The sequence below is a fragment of the Camellia sinensis genome, chromosome 13, assembly GCF_055761805.1.
Source record: "Camellia sinensis isolate YWXY chromosome 13, ASM5576180v1, whole genome shotgun sequence".
In the NCBI taxonomy this organism is placed as follows: Eukaryota; Viridiplantae; Streptophyta; class Magnoliopsida; order Ericales; family Theaceae; genus Camellia; species Camellia sinensis.
This window is the reverse complement of record NC_138973.1, coordinates 100,411,972-100,434,710: the sequence shown is the minus strand read 5'-3', so window position 1 is coordinate 100,434,710 and position 22,739 is coordinate 100,411,972. Positions and strand designations below refer to the sequence as shown.

The window sequence follows — 22,739 nt, the reverse complement described above, 5'->3', positions numbered from 1 at the left end:
ATTGAACCAAACCAATGTTCACGGTTCGGTGCATCTTTTATGTGTAACAGTCTGTTTTCTATGAAGGAATTACAAACCATTATGTTTAGTTTCAGTGTGCAAGTCTCCATAAATACTGATCATACCAAACCAGTGCTCACAGTTCGGTCTGATGGTTTCAGTTTCAATGTCTACTTCTTCATAAATACCGATCAAACCAAATGAACACCCTAATTTATGATAGAGACATTGATTGTTTGCTAGGTTAATCTTAAAAGGCCATGTCTATGTCTCTTGCTCTCTTCAGACACTCTGGATGCATATCCTTAGTCAACCACTTTTTACAGCTGTTAGATCTCACCCCTGCTTCCGACCTTGAAGTTTGGTTTAGTTTGAACAAGACGTGGATTTCAACACAATTATCTAATTGCGAATGGCTCATTAAATTAGTTATAATTTATTTGATGGTTTTTGTTACTCGGATAACCATAGTAATTATCTAACAACTAACATGAATTTTATTCTACATAAAATATCTAGCAGTTTTTTTTTTGTCAGAAACCTTGTTTTATCGTACACATTTTGAAAATGAAAACAAAGAGTTACCAAAGGTTAACCAACGAGAATAAATGAAAACAAAAAGGATAAATTATAATAAATCTTTAAATTATGACCCATTTATATTTTGCTCTCCTGAATTTCAAAACTCAACTGCTAAACCCTACAAAATATTATCTTATTATAATAAACTATTTTTCTTAGGATTCTGTTAAAAATTTATAAAAAATTAAATCATCTATAAAACACATGACACATTTATTAAGGCCCCGTTCGGAGATTTACCTTTTTAGCAAAAAAGTTAAAAAGTTACCTTTTTAGCCAAAAAGTCAACAACTCACACAAAAAAGTCAAAGATTCTCTTTTTTTTCTACTTTTTGCACATCTTTTCGTAATTAACCAAAAAGTCATCCCAAACATATAAGTTTTTTTTACCTACTTTTTTAGCCAAATAGCCAAAAAATTACTAAATTAACCTGTTCCCAAACGAGGCCTAAATTTTTAGAACAATAATGCTCTTATCTGATAATCCTATTTGCACTTTACCATTAAGATAAGAGACGGTACAAATTACCACCAAAATAAAAGAGACAGTGCAAATGAAATTACCAAATAAGAATATTATTATCCTAAAACAATCAATAATAAATATTATTGTCTTAAAAATTCAATAAATTAGTAGTGTATTTTATACATGATCTAATTTTCTATAAATTTTTAATAAAATCCTAACAAAAAGAGTTAACTGTAATAAAATTAGTTTAAGCAGATTTACTATTATTTATCCAAACAAAAATAAAGAAACATGTTAATGAGTTACTAAGGTGGTGGTCGGTGGTAAGAGGCACTGGATGTGGTGGTGATCAAAGATCACCAGGAGTTGAAGGGTCACCGAAAGTTATAGAATGGTGGCGGGAGATTGGCCTGCAGTCAAAGGTCGTAGATGATAGTTGTGGCCAGAGATGATGAGAGGAGATAGAGAGTAAAAACTTCTTTTTGAAAACAATAAAATATATTTTCTAATTCCACAAGTTTTAAAAAAATTTAGAATCAATTTTACTTTTATGAAAATGAAAACAATATACCATAACATATTTTTGTTACTAGTTTCCAAAAATTAAAAATTAAATAAATAATAAAAACAAAAACATTACAAATAAACCATGAGTGTGGAGGATCCACCTCTCTTTGAGGGTAAAATTAAACATGCCACTCCTCTCAAAAAGAGAAGAAAAATTCCAATTAATTGGAAAAAAAAAAAAACAATGTGGATATTCAGACAACACATGAAGGAATAAATATGCTTGCACTGATTCTCAAAAAAAAAGAAATGATTGCACAACTTCTCTATTTTACACTACAACTTCTAAAAAAAATTAAAAAAATAAAAATAAAATTACACCAATCAACTAGAAGGGAGCGTTGGAGCTCAAGAATCAATTGATTGAATGAGAATTGAAAAATGAAATGAATCATAGCACTAGAGCAATAAAGGATGAATTAGCAAAAACTATTTTAGGGATAAATAATCCCCGAGAATTGTTGCTACCGAAGCTCCTGCTATTTGTCAGCCCTCTCGAGGAGCACAACAATCATAAGCTAATGTTTGTTAAACTCCATTCCTAGACATCAAATTTCTTGGGCTGGCGCCATTGAGCCAAACTTCTTGACAAAACACCAATCATGGAGGCTTTAGGTGGACCACCTTTCTTCCCATATAAATGCTTTCCACCCAAATCTGTGAATTTTGGACCTTTACCCTTGCTTCTGTCAATCTGCAATAAAATGTAATTCACCATACTGTTAAAACTCTTGTATTATTGATTGATGTTTTACAAGATTGTTGTGTTTCTGTATTGTATGTGATAATTACAAAGAGAAGGAACTCTCTCTTTATAGAGAGAAGAATGGAACATTGGATACCAAACAAAGACCCACTATCACCGAAAGCAAAAAAAGGAATAAAGCTAAAGCTATACAATTTATATACTAAAGCTAAAGCTATTCAATTAACAATTATAACAATTATATTAACAGCCCCCCTCAAACTCAAGGAGGATAGGTACTAGCCAACTTGAGTTTGGAGAGAGTAACAAAACAGAAAAAATAAGCTGACAATTAAAAATGGGATAGGAGACACTGTATGGTCGTGTCGGACCGTTGTAGCAGACAGTTTACGGGGTCATGTCGGACCGGTGTAGCAGACACTGTGTGGTCGTGTCAGACCGATGTAGAAGACAGTTTATGGGGTCATGTCGGACCGTTGGAGAAGACAGTTTATGGGGTCATGTCGGACCGATGTAGAAGCTGACCGGAATCAATGTCGGGACAGTTTATGGGGTCATGTCGGACCGTTGTAGAAGATTGTGGTGGTGCACCAAGGGGGCGACTTAGGGAGTGCGCGATGTAGAAGACAGTTTATGGGGTCATGTCGGACCGTTGGAGAAGACAGTTTATGGGGTCATGTCGGACCGATGTAGAAGCTGACCGGAATCAATGTCGGGACAGTTTATGGGGTCATGTCGGACCGTTGTAGAAGATTGTGGTGGTGCACCAAGGGGGCGACTTAGGGAGTGCGCCATGAGGTGGCTTGAACATGATACTGTGTATAACCCCCCCTCAAACTCAAATAGGTGTGAAGATAGAAACCTATTGAAGGTTGAAAAGGGATTTATAATGCTGACCGGTGGAGAAGACACTGTATGAGTGTGTATATAGGCTGCCCAAAAGATAGACATGGATGTAGATATCGAGCCCTCAAAAGTCGTGCCCTCAAAAGGTGTGCCCGCACCCTCAAAAGGCGTGCCATCAAAAGGCGGGCCCGAATGCATCAAAAGGCGAGCCATGAAAAGGCGAGCCAGTTTGTCGGCTGGTGGTAAGAGGCGCGCGATGTGCGTGGCTGCCTCGGCTATAAGACGGAGGCTAAGGCAAAAGGCTGAGACAAAAAAACTGCGAAAATCCTTGGAAAAAACTCTTCCGTTTCTGAGAGAGAGAGTCTGTAACACTTGCCCAGAAAATGGCTTCATCGTCTTCCCGCAGGCTGCTCACCCTCTTTCCCGACCTCAACGAGTCAACGAGAGAGAGAACTGGTGCGGTGGCACTGGAAACTCAACCAAGCGCCCCGGAGTTTGCCCCGTTGAACTTTCCGATGCGGTCTGTGGAGCAAAAAATGGCAGGGCAAACAGATATTGAAGCCAATCAATATACACTGAAGTCATGTGTGGAAACCATGACTGCGGTTACCAATTTGTCGAACCGGCTGCAGAGTAGGACAAATGAGGTGCAGCATTTGAACGGCCAGCTGGCTCTGCTCCAACGCATGTATAAGGATGCGCGAGCAGAGATAAGTGTGCTAAAGACAGAAAATAAGGAGCTGAAGCGGAAGGCCACCGTAATGTTCCGATTTGGAGGTCCGCCATATGCTGCAGTGGAGGAGCAGGGAGTAGTGATCGTGCCCAGTGGAGTGGGAAACACGGAGGCAACACCGTCAAGGGCCGGCCAGGACGGAGGCAAGAAGAAGAGACCTGCAGCAGAGTAGAGAAGAAAAATCCCACTGTGGGTGTGGGTGTGTTTGTTTGTATTTTGTTTTTTTTTTTTTTTGTTTTGTTTTGTTTTGTTTTGTTTTTTTTTTGTTTTGTTTTGTTTTGTTTTGTTTTTTTTTGTTTTTTGTTTTTTTTTTTTTTTGTGGGGTAAAATTGTGATCGGGGTTGATCCCTAATATAAATAAAACAAAGTGTTGTGCAAATCTATAATTTTTTTTTGTTTTTTTTTTTTTTTAATAATAAAAAAAATGTAATGAAAAATTATTTGAAAAAGGCTGGCTCACTGTGCGTGGAAAAGTGTTGAAAAGAAATAAAGAAAAGAGGGAAGTGAGTTGATGGACTAAGCACTGAGAGAATAAAAAAAAAATGAGAACAACGCTGGTGGAGGAATATAATATAAAAAATATATATATATATATATATATATAAAATAAAGAAAGGTGGGGAGAGACATGCCCATGTTATGGCTGGCTCACTGTGTGTTGTTGTATAAAAAAATAAAAACAACAAAAACGAAAAAAGGTGGAATTATTAAAAAAAGTGATAGGTATGTGGGTAGTGGAAAACAGGGGTGTGAAAGGGGCTCACCAACTAAGTGGTGTTTTTAAATAATAAAAGAAAAAAGAAGCACAGGGCTCTTTGGTTCTCTCATCAAGCATCAGTATTGCCCTCCGAGGTGTTCTGGATTCACTGCGTAAACCTGCAGATTCCAAAATGTTTGTGTTTGGGACCAAAGCTCTGGAACAGTTTGTGGACGTTTGATTGAGTGGCCACAGTATTGCAATCATATCTTACAAATATCTCATCTGCGTAGTACTCATTCTGAGCTTGTTGCATTTATTGAACGGGCACTTTCCAGGATTTCAGCAGGTCACGCAGAGTCAGATGGAGCACACGGTGAGATATGGGTGAAGGCGAAGATGCCGGCGGCGGAGAACGTGAACAAGTTGAAGATGAGTTTGATGAAGGGCTCTGATGAAACCACAGAGAGAGAGAATTGTATGTGTGCTGTCTGTGGTGTGTGCACTCAGCAGGTTGAAGAAAGGAAATTTAAAGGTATGTGTAGAAAAAATTTAGCAGACTAGGTGGAGGTCCGGCGGGCAGCTAAGGTGAGGTTGCCGCCCGCCGGGAAGTGAAAATATCAGGTTCTAAACCTGCTCTGATACCATGTTAAAACTCTTGTATTATTGATTGATGTTTTACAAGATTGTTGTGTTTCTGTATTGTATGTGATAATTACAAAGAGAAGGAACTCTCTCTTTATAGAGAGAAGAATGGAACATTGGATACCAAACAAAGACCCACTATCACCGAAAGCAAAAAAAGGAATAAAGCTAAAGCTATACAATTTATATACTAAAGCTAAAGCTATTCAATTAACAATTATAACAATTATATTAACACATACAACTATAAAAACATGCCTCGCTTACACCTCTTTAAATCTTGTTCACTCCAGAGAATACCATCTCTTGAAATCTTGAAATCACACTTTTGAATAGCTATTATCTACTTTCAATAAATCTTGTTATTTTAAACTTCTCAAATCACAAATAAAATGCAATTAAATTAATCATTTTCAATGTAAGTAAAGAACAATCACTCATCAATTGATATCTCATTGACTTGCGCAATCAATTTTTTACAAATTTTATGTCTGATTCAACATAAGTTGTATTCACAAAGACAGCTATCCTTTTGGTACACCTTTATTTTATTTGAGAAATTCCAAGAACATAGAAACCAAAGTGTGGGGAAGCATTTTGAGAATGACGCCATGTGGCCAAAATGCCTTCAAGATGTCGGCCGAGGTGCCATGTGGGTGGGTCATGTTTACCGAGGTGATTGCGGCGTTGGCGAGGTTCGGTGCGATAATGCTGGAATCCGAAATATTCGGATAGAGGACAAGAATCCTAAATGACATCAAACTACCTATTTGGATAGAGATGAAACTCTTGAGGAAGTTCATCTTAATCCGAATATTATGAGTTGTGATACATGTTATCCTTGTAAAGGATAAAATCCTATAAAGTAAGACTTCTAGGGAAAGTTAGACATCGATCATTATAAGAGTGAGGCATCCTGTGGGTTTAAGGTATGCTTTTATTTGTGATGCTTTTGATTGTGAATTGTGTACTTGTTTGATATCTTTGAGAGATAAGTTGACTAACTTGATCGTCAGAGTGCCCCGGGTGGACGAACCACCACGGTATTCTTATATTCTTGTTGGCAGATGGTTGACTTAATTTATTTTGCCGCATACTCTCCAGCTAAGTTTCCTGTTTGGTTGTGTGGTCGGAAATCAACACCCACCCAAAGATAGAACCAAACACAAAATACATGGATGGGCAAGATATTACAAGTTTGGTTGGTATAGTGTAGTTTTAAAAAATTCTGTCCATTCATAGAAATATTGTGAGTGCAATATGGATTGGGTGTGCAAAGATTGAAAGGGCCGAATTGGATATTCAAGATCTTCAGACTAGGTGTTCAAATTATGAGTGGATTGATTACATATCTATACTTAAAAAATAAAAATAAATAAATCAAGAGGCCCTTGTGTCCTTGGTTGTTTCTAAATGCTCCGTGTGGCACTTGGTGACTCACAAACTTGGCTAGTGATGCTAAGTCGGCCTAACCCTTAGTGAACAAGAGAGAAGATTAGCACATACGAGAGTTTGAGAGTATGCTTGTATTTCCTGTATAAAACATTCACGAGTTGGATGTCAAGTTGGTTGTGAGGCAAATGAGCCTTCACCCCTTATATAGGCAACCTAGCCTATGTAGAACTAGGGGTGTTCAAATAACAGACCACCCAACGTACCTAATCCAATCTAACCAACCTGAGCCTATCATGGGCAGTATCAATAACGTGTATGGTCAGTTGTGGTTCAAACCATCCCATTTTTTCTAAGTCTCATTCGAGTGACAGGTTGAGTTGCAAAGAAATCGTTCAAACCAATCTGACCAAATTATAAAAATATATATACATATATATATCATCCACGTCTGACTATTTGGAAGGCTTTTGGATTACTTCATATCTTCCCAAGAAATATTTTGTCATCTTCCCAAGACCTTGTTAGTCTTATTCTGTCATATCACTGGTTCATCTCTCTCATCTCTCTCTCTCAACCATAACTCACAACCAATTGTTCTTTCCTCGGTGAATACGGAGATGAAGGCCATCTCTGGTGAATACGAAGATGAAGCCATCTCCGGCGGATATGGCTCTGCTATTTTTATGGCTTTATTATTTCCACTTCGATGAATATGGTTATGGCACTCCATCTCTGCATTTTTTTTTCCCAGATCTGTAATTGATGACCCAAATATAGTGATGGCCATGGCCAGCCGGTCACCCATCTCTCCTTCCTCTATCTCATTCGCATTTGTAATTTTTATTTTTCAAATATGTTGTTCATGAGACCGAAGTGAGATTTATTTGTTTAAGTTTTATTTTTTTTTCCAAATTTGTTGATGATTTTTCAGATCTCTCTCATTGTTTTTTTTTTTTTTTCTCCTTTTGGTGGTCAATCGTATTTAGCTGTTTTTCACCCGATCCAACCACCAAATCAAATAACCCCGATTTGTGCGGTTTCGAACAATACACCGGTCAGAAGCAGTTGGCCACTTTTCCAATCTGATCTGGCTGAGTTGGATGACAAGTCGAGGGCAAAACCGATCCAACTTGAGCCGTGAACAACCCTATCTAGAACAACGATTAATTATGGTGTCGAAGATTGACAGAGCCTTCTACAAGCTTACAAGAATTCTCTAGAATCTATTATAGGTCTTTCTATGTACATTCTCTAGACTTGTATACTAGAATCTCACAATCTCTCAATTTTTCTTGGAAGCTCTAGAAACTTCCATTAGCCTCCATCCTTCTAGTCCTCCTCTGGGAGGAGACTTTTGTGTATGCAACTTGGCGGGACATGACACCCTGCTCAAAATAATACCATTACAGCCTAATATAAAGTCATCATGGCATATTTCATATTTTGTTTTTGTTTTCTGAAGTAGATGCCGCAAACAAATATTATAGGTATAGTCCGCAAAATGGAAATAACATTGAATGGAAGCCATGTTTTGAGGATAGTGAAAGGCCCTAACAAGCATACCTGGTGTATCTTCCCATCCTTCAAGTGGTACCGAATGCCAGACCAATTGATAGACTGAGAAAAATGTGAACGCATTGCCGAGATAGGGTATAAAAAATTATCCACCAGCATTGCAATAAATACCTGCTCCATTGAACATCAAAATAATTAAATTGGTAACAAATCAAGTTCTCCATCCCAAATGCAACAAATTAAATGGCATCGACCTTCATATTCAGGAGTTTTTCTTTAATTACCATCTTGCATTTGGGGAAAAAAACTCAGTTTTCTTGCTCAAGACCAAAAAACTAAAATAAAATAAAAGTGGAAGAATCCCATTGTTTAACGCAACATTTGATTGGGCGGAAAATATTTTCCAAAAATATTTTCCGCATTTTCTGTCATTTTGTACAAGTTACAACGGAAAACATTATCTATGGTCAATGGAAAACAAGTCTATTTGGGGAAAAATATTTCACTTTTAAAAGGTGAAAAATATTTTCCGAACCAAAGTTTTATCTGTGCCACCACATTACCACCACTACCATCACCTCCACCACCACCACAAAGACAACCACCATCACCACCATCGCCGCCGCCGCCACCACAAACACCACTCCACAGCCACCGCCACTACCATCTCTACCTCATAACTACCACCACCAACCACTACCACCGCACCACAACAGCCACCGCCACCTCCAACACCTCCAATTTCACCTCCACCCTACTGCCGGCACTACCACCACCACTATTGCCACCATTATTACATTAATTTCAAGAACGCAACCAAACATAAGAAAATGTTTTCCATCGAAACAAATGGAGCGTAAGCAACTGATTATGCTATCAAATTTGAAGGTTGGCTGGCACTTCAAATTCTTGAATTCAAAATTAAACTTCATTTGAAATTGATCCAAAACTTTCTCACTCTTTCATTTTCGTTTAAGAGTCAATTCACTGATGTTGTAATGCTATGAACAACATAGAAAAGAACAAATTCAGGGTGCTAGTTAGAAATATTAGAGAATGTTTACTCAAATGTATGATAAAAAATGAGACATTTACAGAGTTCCTTGGATGTTGAAAAAAGGAATGACAACTGAAAACTTTGCATTTACTGTTTCTGCTTTTAGAGAGAGAGAGAGAGAGAGAGAGAGAGAGAGAGACTTACAAGGCACCAGTTATATGAAGCAAGCGATAGTGGAGGCGCCTCTGGAGATAACAAGTTGCATAGTCGGACTTCTATTCTTGTTAAATTCCACATAGAGAGAAGTTCTACAAAAGTGCATAAGGCTAGGCCGCCTACTAGTAACAACCCTGAAGAAAATAGTTGATAAAATAGAGAACAAGTACTTTCACTGCGCAGAAGAATTAAGTTGAACTCCCAACATTTTAACAAAATTCTCCAGCTTGACATTAAATTATGTTTGGACGGTAGGAATCAAATAGAGGAAATAGGAATCACATTATCAGGAATCACATTGCTAGAAGTAGATTTCCGGTGTCAATGTTATTCATGTGTTTGGATTGGTTAGAATTTAGAATCCTCTTTCTAAAAATGATTTTTAAAAAAAAAAAAAAGTTTGACATTAAAAATTGTAGGCCCAACGAACATTTTTACTCATAAAACAATCCACATTCCTACAGGTATGTGAGATTAACATAGGGGAGGGGAGGGATCAAATCCTTGAAAATGTGATTCCTGGTGGAGTAGTTAATCACAAATCACATATTTATTCCATTCCAAACATTGGAATCATGAGAATCTGGAATCACATTCCTATTCCCCCTCAGAATTCCTGCCATTCAAATATATTAATTTCTAAACTTGAAACCTACTTATTTTGTGTTTGGATCATGGATTTGAGTAGGGATTTGGAAAGGGAAAGTGAAATGGAGAAGAAAAAAAAAGAAGCTTATATTTCATCCATGTTTTCTTTTTTCAAATCCTTACTCAAATTCATGATCTACAGTCTTAGTGAAAGTTAGTGTTCTTACCACGAGAAGTAAATTCAGTATCATCCCCAAGTGAATACCCTTTAGAATGAATTCTTAATACTGCAGCAACATGAATCACAGCCATAATATATGGTGATACAAATCCCCATGATAGATAGCAGTGGGAAGAAAATAATGCACGGTTCATTATCCAGTTAACCTTCGTGGTGTATGATTCCAGAACAAATGTTTGCTTCCTCAAGTAATTCCAGTATCTGCACAGATAGAACATTCAAGATGAAATTAAGCACTTTATTTGAGATGCCTGTCTTCAAGTAAAAACATTCTCAGGCTGTACATTACAAACCTTCCGAAACTAAGATCACTTGCAAGGGGGTGAGGGAAAACAGCAACCGGTGGTGATGTAATGAGCCTCTTGTGAGCCCCTGGAAAGAAGCAAGTACATCAGTGATTAAAATTAGTGGCCTAGCGTCTAGAAAATACCAAATTCTGAATGACGGGAACAGAAGAAATGCGTTTGTAGATTTCTGCCGACCATGTATGTATGAAGACCCAAAATATGATAATTTCATATAGTGTCAAAGCATCCAATATGCAGCAGATATAGAGTGGTTCACCACTAAGGGCAGTAATTTCCACCAGTCATCCAATCTTGAAAATTATTTTCAAGAGCTGAGGAAAGAAGCCGTTATAGAGTTAATCAGAAGTTCTTCGTGTCACATATATAAGTATTGAACATTCAAATCATTCAAACTTTGAAGTATAAGTTTGTAATTGTTTCATTTGTCGTGTCACTTGAAATTTCCACTTACAGGATATTTTTTAGGGAAAATATCAAACAAGTCTTATTTTTTCAATGAAATTTCCATTGAATCCTATTAACACTATGTTGATGTGTTAATAGGACTCAATGGAAATTTCATTAGAAAAGTTGGAGACCAAAAAGTTAAAACAGAGAGAGACCACTACCTAGTGCAGCCTCCCTATGCAGGTTCAAGTTTGAGAGGCTACTTTTGTGCAAATAATTCCAATCAAAAGTAAATAAACTTAAAAGATTTACAGTTTTTTTAAAAAAATAAATGTCTCTCAAATGGGTAGAAATAGAATGTAATACACTTTGATAATTGGATGCATTGGTAAGCCTGTTTGGCCAGAGATTGGAAGGAAAAGAAACTTAGATGGTGCAAAATTATCAAGCAAAATGTGGCTTTTAAGTCTAAACGTCTAATCAAACAAGTTTAAGAAAGTATAGCACCAAAATACAATACCAGCTATAGCTGCAAGAGTCATGTCGTCAGAGTATCCTCCATCCCGAAGTTCTGAAACCACTCCATGACGGTCAATTCTAAAATCATCTGCATGCATCTGAGACAAAATATGTGCACATAAGGAAAGAAAAATCTAGAACAAATGCATTTCCATAATAAGCATGCTGCAGTTAAAAGGAGGTAGTTGGTATTTATTTACCATCATGCACCCTCCCCACAAAAAGAATGTCCTCCCACCAGTAGCAAACCCCATCGAACAAGGCTGTGAAAAAACAGTTGTCCATGTTAAATCATCAATTTGTAAACGAGTGAAATTGTAAAATGGCATAAAGCGACCAGTAAGGCAAACCCACTAATAGATGTCAAAATAGAAGCATAGACAGAGACGTGACACGTCACGGACAAGCTCTAACATGCAAATTTTCAAAAAATGTAAGACACGATAAGTGGGGGGCATGTGTGAAATATATAATTTTATATATTTATTATACTTCATTTTTTGATCGGCTTTATTATATCCCATATATAAGGACAAATAATTATAATACAATATATATATATATATATATGAATATTTAAGTCGAAAGATAATAATTCTTAATGTCTAAAGGAGGAGAATATGTATCAATTTACATTGCTTTTCTTTTATCATTGGATTCTAGGTTATTTTATTCAAACTTGAAATGTCTTTCATGTGTGACTTAAGTTGTGGGAAGTGTCTGACGAGTGTTGGTGTTGAACACAACCTATTACCTTTTTAGAAGTGTCCGTGTATATTAGATGTCAAACAATATCACTCCAATAATACCCAATCATATATTTATTCGAGGACTTTGATTGCTTCTAATTCAACTGCTTCAGATCTCTTGGAACACAAAAGCACTGACAAAGAGGTGGTCACAAATTACACCAAAAGAACTAATGATATTTAAACTCCACTATTGCAATTCAAATCTAATGGATTTATAGTTTGTAATCAAGTTATTGTGTTTTCTTCATGGATTGCATATTTAGGGGAGGGGGGAGGATGCTTTTGTTTGGGGGGGGTGTAAGAGCTCCAAAGGCGTTTTTTTGGTGTCTTCATTCTATCAATCTTTGTGTGGAGGTGGAGGTGGAGGTGGAGGTGGGGTGGGGGAGTTTCTTTGGCGTCAGGTTTGGGTTACAGGTGTTCCTTTAAAGGTGATTTCTTTTGTGTGGACGGCGGCCTTTGGTTGTATTCTTACGATTGACAATTTGGTTTGTCACGGGCATATTTTATTTAATAGGTGTTGTATGTGTTGTGGTGATGTGGAATCAGTGGATCGTTTGCTGATTTAGTGTCCGGTATAGCTCATCATTTATGGGGACTTGTTCTTTCTACTTTTGGAGTTATGTGGGTGTAGAAGGAAAGGGTTATAGAGGTTCTTCAGAGTTGGGGTCGGGCTCAGGTTGGGAAGGGACGTCGTAAGGCTTGGGCTTTAGCTCCGTTGTACTTAATGTGATTGTTGTGGTTGGAGTGGAATCAGCATCTTTTCCAAGTGGTTGTTCCTTCAATGTCTTGGTTCGAAGATAGGCTTTTGCAAGTTCTATATGGCTGGGTATCAGGCCGTATAGATCCTGACTTGTTTATCGTTTTAGATTTCCTTAATGATGTGACTGGCTAGTTTGTTTCTTTTTGTGGGGTCCTGTTTTTGTATTTTTTAGCATCTTCTTGAAGTTGTTATTTATCCCCCAAAAAATAAAAAAAAATTTAACATCAGAAACTTGAACTCATCATGTTAACCCTCTCGTAATTACAAATGTGATTCACTTCTATTAATTAAGAATTCAAGCTAAGAAACATGGATACAGGACATAGATTCTCAAAAAATTGGCACATGGACATGGTAGGGATATAGCAAAAAGAAAAATATTGTGTATATATATATATATATATTTTACTATGTATAAAAAAAATAAACAAATAAATAACGCCCAAATAGTACACATTAATGTGTGTTTGAGAGGAGAAAGATTGGGTATACACCTAACCTTTGGCAAAGTGCACAAAGTGGTTGTCCCAAGACTTGAACCCATAACCTTAAGATTATTAGGCCAAGATTATACTATGTGTATGAATATAAATTTAAGATACATAGATATGAGATATCGATGTATATGCGAGTGTTTTTTTTTACTTGATTCCTCTTTATTTCCATATATTTTACTTTGATCCCAAATCAACTTTCTAAAAATAAAAACCTTCAAAAGTGTCCTGAGCATGTCCAAACACAGGGCAGGGCACAAGTGTCCAAGAAGTATTCCCCAACGTGTCTTAAAAAAAATAATAATTAAAAAAATTCACACAACGCCATGTTGGTGTCCCCACCGTGTCGGACAATGGGCATTGCACCCATCTTGGAGTGTTGGTGCTTTTTAGAATTCAAGTGATGCTTCGTATGTCTTGGCAAATTGCTTTATAGATACAATGTCATGTGGGGACAATAGATAGCAACCACATTCATTTCTCTCTACTTGATAAATACACACTACGACTTATTTTTACACAAGTTATATGGGACAAACAAAGTAATATGCCAGCAGGTTGGAAACAAATAAAATGCAGAATGCATGCATTGACAATGAAACATAAATGAAAAGTAAAGTGTTTAGTAGGTGTCATACCATATGATATTCATATATGCAGTAACTTCCTAAACTTCCAGAAGGCAAATCAAGAGGGTATCCAGTTTGAATAAAAATCTGCACATCATTAGCAAAAACAATATTCCTCCGTGAGGGGAGTGGGAAAAATCTAAATCAAAGCTACCAACTTAATATACAGATAAAACAAAACATGTGTTAACATAACCATACCTGAGGATTTTTTACCATCTCAGTAGTGAGAGCTCCAATTGACCCAGGATGCAGCCTAACGTCATCATCTAGAAATAACACATACTTGCTGTCTTTGTGCATTCTCTCTACGCCAATCTGCATAATTGCACCAGAATGTACTTCATGAGCTATAATAAGATGCATGCTTCCGAAAAAAATGACTTGACAAGAAAATATAGGTAAAAGACAGATACAACTATAAATAGGCTCCAGTTTTTACACATGAAGTCCTATCCAACCTTTATTTAAAAGTTTAAATTAGCTGGAGTTTAGGAACATTCTAAAAGATAAAATCACATTTTATCAAAATGCAGAAAAATAAGCAAACATACAATGCATATGAGAAAGATGCTGAATATTAGTCGGTTCTTTATGAAGACTACAAAGTAGTGAACTTGTTACTTACCAACTGATTGTGAATTTTCTGACTACAAGTTGTTGACAAACCAGCTACAACTATCTTTGCATCAACATCATCCTGCACACAAATGGGAACAAGTCATGACAAAACATAAGAAGAAGAAACCATACCCATCCTGCAAAAAATTGAGAAGTGACAATAAAAATAATCAAGCATAAAGCATGCTGTAATTACACAAGTAGCTAGCGCATATGATACACGTACATCACAGTAGAAGACCATGGGCTGACTCATAATAAGCAAACCATACCAAAAATGCCAGCTCTTTCAACAATTACACAACACAAAAATTGTGCTGATATAGAAAAGACAAATAGAAAATATTACAAACTAGATATTAGACAACATCTCGTTGTTCCTTGCTGAAAATTACTATCACAATTAAAAGATAAACGACGAAACGATATATTTCTGTTCTCAATATCTTAACAAAAACAAATAATAAATGGCAAGCAATCATGATACAACAAAATACTCACCATAGTTGTGTCCCTTAAACAATCAAAGACATAAACTTTGGTTGCCAAATCATCATAATACAAAGAGCATTGACAACACAATACATACCCTATAATCAGCTAATAATCGATTTACGGCATGGTAAGCAGGGTCTTCTGTACTTTCCACAACGAAAATGAATTCCAAAGGACCACCATATAGAGACGTGATCTGCATTTGAATATTCATGAGATAAGAAGAATATGAGTTAATTACACTATGCCTCCTTTATGTTTGGTCATTTTCTCACTTTGGCCCTTAAAGCTTATTTTTTCCCACTTTGGCCCTTAATGTTTCAAATTTTTCCCAATTTACTCCTAAAGCTAACTTATGTTCAAAATTAGACAAAAATGTCATAATAACTATCAGGTAACATAAAAAATATATTATTATATTGGGGTTTAATTTAAGTTTATGTCAGAGATGTGAGTTATATATAATAAAATATTTTTATGTCACATCACTGTCAATATGTCATTTTCTGTCTAATTTTTAACAAAAATTAGCTTTGGGAGTAAACTGAGAAAAATATGAAAAAGTGAAAAAAATAAACTTTAAGGGCCAAGTAAAAGAGTAGCCAAACATAAAAGGGGAAAAGTGTAATTTACCCTAAGAATATTCACAATTAAGGAAAAAAGACTACAAAAGTTTCAAGTTTTAAACAAAATTTTTAAAATACCTTCCAGACTCTTAAAGAATTAGTATTTCAGAGAAAACAAGGAATGCAATCTTGATACCTCTGTTGTCAAGGTGTTTTTACACGCATCTAATTAGGCAGTAATACATGAATCATAACTTCAAATAGAAACTAAGATCCAGTTGTAGCAAATAATAATTTGTGTCAATTTTCTTCACTTCGTCTTAGCATAAAGACCAAATACTTGCAACTATCGACTCTTCAATGAAAGTATGTTTGGCTACACTTATCTGCTTATAACTGGACTAACGATAAGAAACAAACCAAGAAAAACACATACCAAAGAAAAGTAATCAAGTTCTTCACTGTTTTCCTTTTTCAGCTTTAAAATGGGAGAGAAAAAGGAACTACTAGGTAATATGTGTGTTCCGGATAATGTACCTGACTTCTCCAATTATGTAGATTGTGCTCTCCAAAGCCTTTCAAAGGCATTACAACAGTCACTCTTGGCAGATTGACCTGATTAGAATGCTCAAGCGCATTAATATCATGAGAAATAAATGCAAAGCTATTGCCACCTCTCAAACTATCTTTCATCCTTCTAATCTCTCTACTCCTGTCAGAAGACACAAAATGTTACAAAATCTAAAATTTCACATAGTAATTTTTTTATCAAGGTTAAGGGCAGAAACTGATCCGGGAACTTAAAGCCACATTGTCACCTAACTTTAGAAATTAAAGCTTGATACCTGACATAAGCAGCACAAGCCCACCCAAGAGCAAGAGTTAAGCAGATAAAATATCCCTACAGCACAAACAAAAGACAGATTGGAACATGATCATGCTGCAACATCATGTTACAGTGCACAAAACTATGAGCAAAGAACATAAATTTGAAGAATAAGATACTATCACCTCACAAAGCACAAAGAGTCAGTTATATCGTACATTTGGTCCATAAACATTATCATTTTCAAAATAATGCAAAATAAATCCATACCTGACATAAAGTAAATAAAAAGAAAAAACCAGCAACATGCCCATGTAATCCAATGTGTCCTGCAATATTCTTCTAAACTGAGATCTATTAAAATTCATGATGCATCTAGTGGCTATGAAATGGTTGATATCTGTGCAACTAATCCTATAATAGCGATACTATCTTTAGCTATATTCATTGCACCAACATATGACAACCAGGGCACCTATAGGCACCAGCTTGTGCAAAAAAAATTTATCATTGAAGTCTCCTTGTCAGGTAGTTCATACCCATGTCACCCACAATACCTTTGTCAGCATCACTGTGATACTCATTGAGATATATCAAAGTAATCAAATTTTCAAAGAAACTTCAAGGGCTAAGACCTTACAGATTTGGTTTTACAAGTAGCGACAAGTAACCTCATCTAGTTAGGGAAAAGCAACAGCATCAAACAACTGCTAAACCTACAAAGCAACCTCCTATCTTACCTAGTTATTTTCCTTATATACGAGAGCAGATTCTATATGAGTCCATCCTTAAGAACCCAATTTGGTTGCAAATTACAAAGTACAAAACAGAAGAATGACCCCACGCCTTTTCCCAATTAGTCATGAATGAGAATTGCATTATCAACTAAGAGCAAGCAAGCAGAATTCTAAAACAAAGACCTTTACCATTTTAAGATGATCAAAGCTAATCACTTGATCTCTAGGAACTACATCAAACTTTCATATTCTAATGTGATAATGGTAGAAATAAATTGACCAAAATATTAGTAGCCAATCTAGAGGATATGGAAGGACACCTCTATTAGAGTTGAATTTTTTAATCACTTTTGGCCAGTAGCTTATCTTCAGAACTTTATTCCATTGACCTACACAAAGATCTTCTCACTCCAAATTTCATTCTAAAGGGAATGCCTCTTTTTGTTACAAGCAATATTTAGAAAAGCATAATCAAGGATGCAGACTTCAGTCCTGTCGTGAAAATCATATGGCATGTATAACAAAAAAAACAAAAAAAACAAAAAATGTTCCAATAGCTTAACCTGTTGAATATAAATTAACAATGGCCCTTGTATTATAAAATTAAAGAAATAACACACATTGAAGGGAAAGGTGAAGCAATTAGGGCTAAAATCCTAAGATAGTTATTCAGTTATACAGGCATGCATGTAACAAAGAATTGCAGCAAACAAATTAACAAATATTATGACCACTTTACACCAAAGAGTAAATGGTCTTAAAAGAGTGACATGTGGAACCTGAGGAAATTACCGGGTCTTTACATAAGAACCAAAGACTCCTTTAGATATGCTATTCTAAATATTTAGCGATTATAATTTCTATCTCAGTAGGTAGTTTGGGCTGATCTAAATAAGTGTACTTTTTAATTTTTCACAAAAGAATGTGCAGAAAAATAGAGAGGTGATGTGACCCAAATAAGTGCACTGGTCTAAATAAGTGCAATTATTTATGGGATACCAAACAAACTTGCAGTTTCAAGACTTTAAACTTGTAAACTGTTAACTTTGGCTTACAAATAAAGATAACTATTATATTCAAGCAACTCGAAACTCCTCCATCTTAAGGTTTGTCTATTCAGTTTGATTCGCAGAAGCACAATAACCAACCAATTAATTGATGCCCAACACCATTGCTTCCATCTTTTAAAGTTCTACTAATATGGTGCAAATGTTTTGCCTATACCAATCCACAGAAGAAGACGAAAAACACTTTGTAGAATATGGACACAGGTCCAAGCTGGCAGATTAATTATATATCAAAGAGAACACTCTTTAACGTCCAACTGGCATGGTGAAAGAATACACAAATGATTAGCACACAGATAAAAATAAATTTTGGTTTTTGTGCTTTTGGAAACAAAAATATTGAAAAGTTCAAAAGCACCTATTATTTTCATTTTTGTGCAATAAAGTTTTAAAAAAATAAAAATAAAAATAAAATTTTAAAATCACTTACTGACTTTTTTTAAACTGGGTTATTTGAAGAAAATTCTCTCAAAAACAGTTTTCAAAAACAGTAGATCCAACAATTTTTGTATTTTCCATAAAATGAAAACAATACCAAACTAGTCAAATTTTCATATTTTGTCCTCAAAATTTATGAAATTTCAAAAGAAGAAAAAAAAAATTCATTTGTCATATTTCATCACGATTCTTGAACCAAACCTTTTAGTTCCTTCAAGGATATTCCTCTCTGATACTAAAGCCTTGTTTGGGGTACTCTAAAAAAGACAAAAAGTCACTATTCTATTTAAGTTACATCATCTTATTTAAGTCACATCACCTCTCTACCACATCACTTCAAACCCAACCCATACCCAATCCATATTTCACAAAAAGTCAAAAAGTGCACTTATTTAGATCATCCCAAACCACCCTTAAAAAAAAAACATGGAAAATAATAATAATTAAGGAAGAAGCACACATCTGCCACATTAAGCTATTAGTAATATTAGTAATATGGTCCCCATTGAACACACAAAGATCAAAAGTGCCAGCATACTGACTGCTTTACAGCTCGGATCGTTTTATTAGCAACAAAAGCTAATGTAATAATGACAAACAAAAAGATGCTTTCTCGAATTATTCAAGAATTCAATATCAGCACAGTAAATGTCATTATAAATCAGCAAAACAACTGTCATTCCATTGGCCCAAATTTGCTATAGTGAAAAATCCAAAATTCTGGCCAAAATTCAGGCAACTACCTCGCTATGCCACAAAGTCCTAATCACAGAGCCTTGTTCTAGCTTTTCCTTTTTTTCCAGAAATTATACTATGCCACAATTGTCTAATGTCAAATCTCACAGATTGAACTCCTCAGATCAAACAATCAAGGAATACAAGGCCTCATCATCCAAAGTAACAAATTATTCTTCTTCTTCTTCTTCTCTTTTTTTTTTTTTTTTTTTTTTGGGTAAGTAGGCGGTTAGTTTTATACCAAAAAATATAGTTAATACAGAGATGCACAATACACAACCTGAGGATCAACACAACTTCCAAGATGTGACACCAAACTTTAGGATTGGACAAAACATTACATCTAACCTAAAGATTAATCTCTCACAATATGAGAGGCTAGGCAAAACTAACACACCCATAAAGTAATGAATTCTAATAGAACAAAATTAGGAAAATTAAAATTGAAAATTTTCCTTTGAAATTCACAATTCCAAACATAATTAATATTACAATCCGCTAGGTTGATTAAAAAGATACAATGGGGGAAAAACCATATGAATGATTTGCATCGTAAATGTCCCTTGATTTGCCCTCTAGAAACAAAAACTCAACTAAAGTTTAGCCAAGAAAGTTATTTGGATAAGAAATCTCCATTTCAAAAAAAAAAAAAAAAAATCACGGAAGTTTCTTGTTTTTGCAATTTACTCAGTATTTTCTCGGCAGCCAAACGCATGCCTAATTCTCAGATCCGAACCGTACAAGAATGAGAATAAATAAATAAATAAAAATCTCAGCTTTTTTCGATTATCACCGAAAACAAACAGTGAAATTGGAAAAACGAACCTGGAACTGAATAAACATGGCGAGAGGGCTGCAAAAAGCTCTGCTAGAAGAGATGATAAAAGAATCGAGAGAGTCTAATGGCGACATTGTCTCCATACTTTCTATGCCCTTCTCTCTCTCTCTCTCTCTCTCTCTGAATTTGTCTCTGTGGTAGGGCAAGAATGAGACCAAGAAATGCCCTAGATTTCAGTTGCAAATTACAGTTTCTCTCTCTCTACATGCACTCCTTTCTCTCAGATCGCCATGGATGGAAGGGGAGAGGAAAGAGAAACAGGGTAAAATGAGAGAGAGCGCGTAATTTTATATTTTTCGAAGGACAGCCTAGCGCGTCGTAGATACACCGTACACATGATGGGAGATAGATGAGGTGGTTTGGGGTGCAATTTGGACGGTAGAATCCGAGCAATTCAAATTGAGCTCGAATTTTTTTTTTAGTAGTGGCCTGAGATATTTTAAAATTTGGTAGGAATTTGAGTAAAAATTTAAAACAATAATGCTAGAAGGTCACAATTTTTGTGGCCACAATGGCTCAAAATTGTCAAAACGATTCGTTTTGATAATTTTGAGCCATTGTAGCCACAAAAATTGTGGCCCTCAAACATTTTCCAATTTAAAAATTTAAATTAAATTTAGACAAATTTAGATAAAAATGTCAAACCATTGGGTAATTTAAAATCTAAATTATATATATATATAGATATATAAAAATATTAAATATATATAAATTATTAGTCATTACATAATATTAAAATAATTTAAATTATTAAATCATATTGAATATATGTTATATATATAAATAACATAAAATCTTTTTATTTTTATTTTATAAAATTTTATTTTTTTTATTTCCACTCATAAATTGTAAAGATTATTATAGCAGTATCTCTTTTACATTATATAAATTATTTATTTTGATGATATTAATGATTTTCTATTAAAAAAATATAAATAGAGTCAAATTTTAATAATTTAGCTAAAAAAAATTGAAATTTATTTACAACTCGGACAATTTGCGCAATCGGGCAATTCGGGTTTAACTCGGGTCGGGCTTGGGTAGGCAACCTCGAGTTGTAATTCAAGCCTAGGCGGGTTTGAGCAGATCTCAGCACAACTTAACTTGAACTTGGACAACCTCTTAATCCGACTAAACCCGCCGCCAATTGCACCCCTAGTGGTTACATGTTGGGAAAATTCTAAAAATGTCAATGTTTGGGGAAAATAATGGTCACTTTGGTAAAATATTTATATTTTCAAATTTTTTTTTTATAGAAAAAACACAAAATTATATAGTTTGTTCTCAATTTTTTAAATTGAGTTTTTTATTTTACGTATTTTTTTATTTTTAGTGAATATTTTTAAAATTTTAAACAAATTTTTTACTTTTTTAGATGCACCTTATTTGGATGTATCTAAATAATAAAATATTTGTAAAAAAATATTTAAAAAAATTAATAGATACACAAAATACGAAAAATATATTGATTTTTTTTTTTTGTATTTTTGGTATTTAGTAAAAAAAATTTTAAAAAAATTCACAAATATTATACTTTTTAGGTGAAACATTAATAAATCTCAAAATATGATCTTGCGAATGGTTTAGTCTTCCTTTTTTCTTATGAATCCAAAGGTCCTATTAAAGTGAAAATTACACAAAAAGGTAATCACTTACATGTTTCGGTTTAATTTTTTAAGGATAAAAGTGGATTTCTCCAAATATAAAATTATACATTTGGCCAATCTACTCCATAGAGGTTTTGGATTTTCTCTCATCGTGGAACAAATCTCACATTATGAACAAAAACATAACATTCCAATGTAATGCTCCAATAACATAATACTTCAATGTAACATACTAAAAAACTCATTGGTATATTTTTTTCTACATGTAATAACGTAACACTCTAAAAAAGTTTCTTAGTGTACTTTTCTCAAAAGTAACAACGTAACACTCCAAAAAAACTCTCAAAATGTAACAACGTAACACTTTAAAAAAATTTCTTAATGTACTTTTCCCAAACATAATGACGATACACTCCAAAAAAACTTAACACTCCAATATAACACACAAAAAAAGCTCATTAATGTACTTTTTTCAAACGTAATACTTCAATCTATGTAATCCCAAACGTAACACTCCAATGTAACACATAAAAAAAATATTAAAAACTATTTAATGTACTTTTTCCAAACGTAACACTCATAATTTGAAAATTATACATGTAACGCCCCGAAATAATTACAATAATCCAACCCACGACACTAATATAAGGTAACACAAATGAAATGATAAACTTCCACTAATCAGGGTTAATAAACAAAAGGTGGCGCATGCAATATACATTTATAAATAGCTCATCCTAAATCTACAGTATGTGGTATAAGT

At 34.8% G+C, this 22,739-nt stretch overlaps 1 protein-coding gene across 2 annotated transcripts; it reads right to left on the bottom strand.

Annotated features, from left to right (window-relative positions):
• Positions 1 to 1,824: 1,824 nt before the first annotated feature.
• Positions 1,825 to 20,800, bottom strand: LOC114258320 (uncharacterized). 2 transcript variants are annotated; one of them, XM_028198298.2, is made up of 15 exons: positions 20,357 to 20,674; positions 16,825 to 16,883; positions 16,574 to 16,629; positions 16,266 to 16,440; positions 15,257 to 15,358; positions 14,675 to 14,746; positions 14,248 to 14,364; positions 14,056 to 14,133; positions 11,612 to 11,674; positions 11,413 to 11,509; positions 10,491 to 10,569; positions 10,184 to 10,398; positions 9,357 to 9,502; positions 8,204 to 8,326; positions 1,825 to 2,312 (listed from the first exon to the last, which is right to left on the bottom strand). In XM_028198298.2, the coding sequence occupies exons 4-15, from the start codon at positions 16,419 to 16,421 to the stop codon at positions 2,160 to 2,162; spliced, it is 1,401 nt and encodes a 466-aa protein (XP_028054099.1). In that variant the 5' UTR covers positions 16,422 to 16,440; positions 16,574 to 16,629; positions 16,825 to 16,883; positions 20,357 to 20,674; the 3' UTR covers positions 1,825 to 2,159. The 2 variants fall into 2 exon arrangements, with proteins under 2 accessions (XP_028054099.1, XP_028054091.1); XM_028198290.2 differs by lacking the exon at positions 16,825 to 16,883 and having other exon boundaries at positions 20,357 to 20,800.
• Positions 20,801 to 22,739: the final 1,939 nt, after the last annotated feature.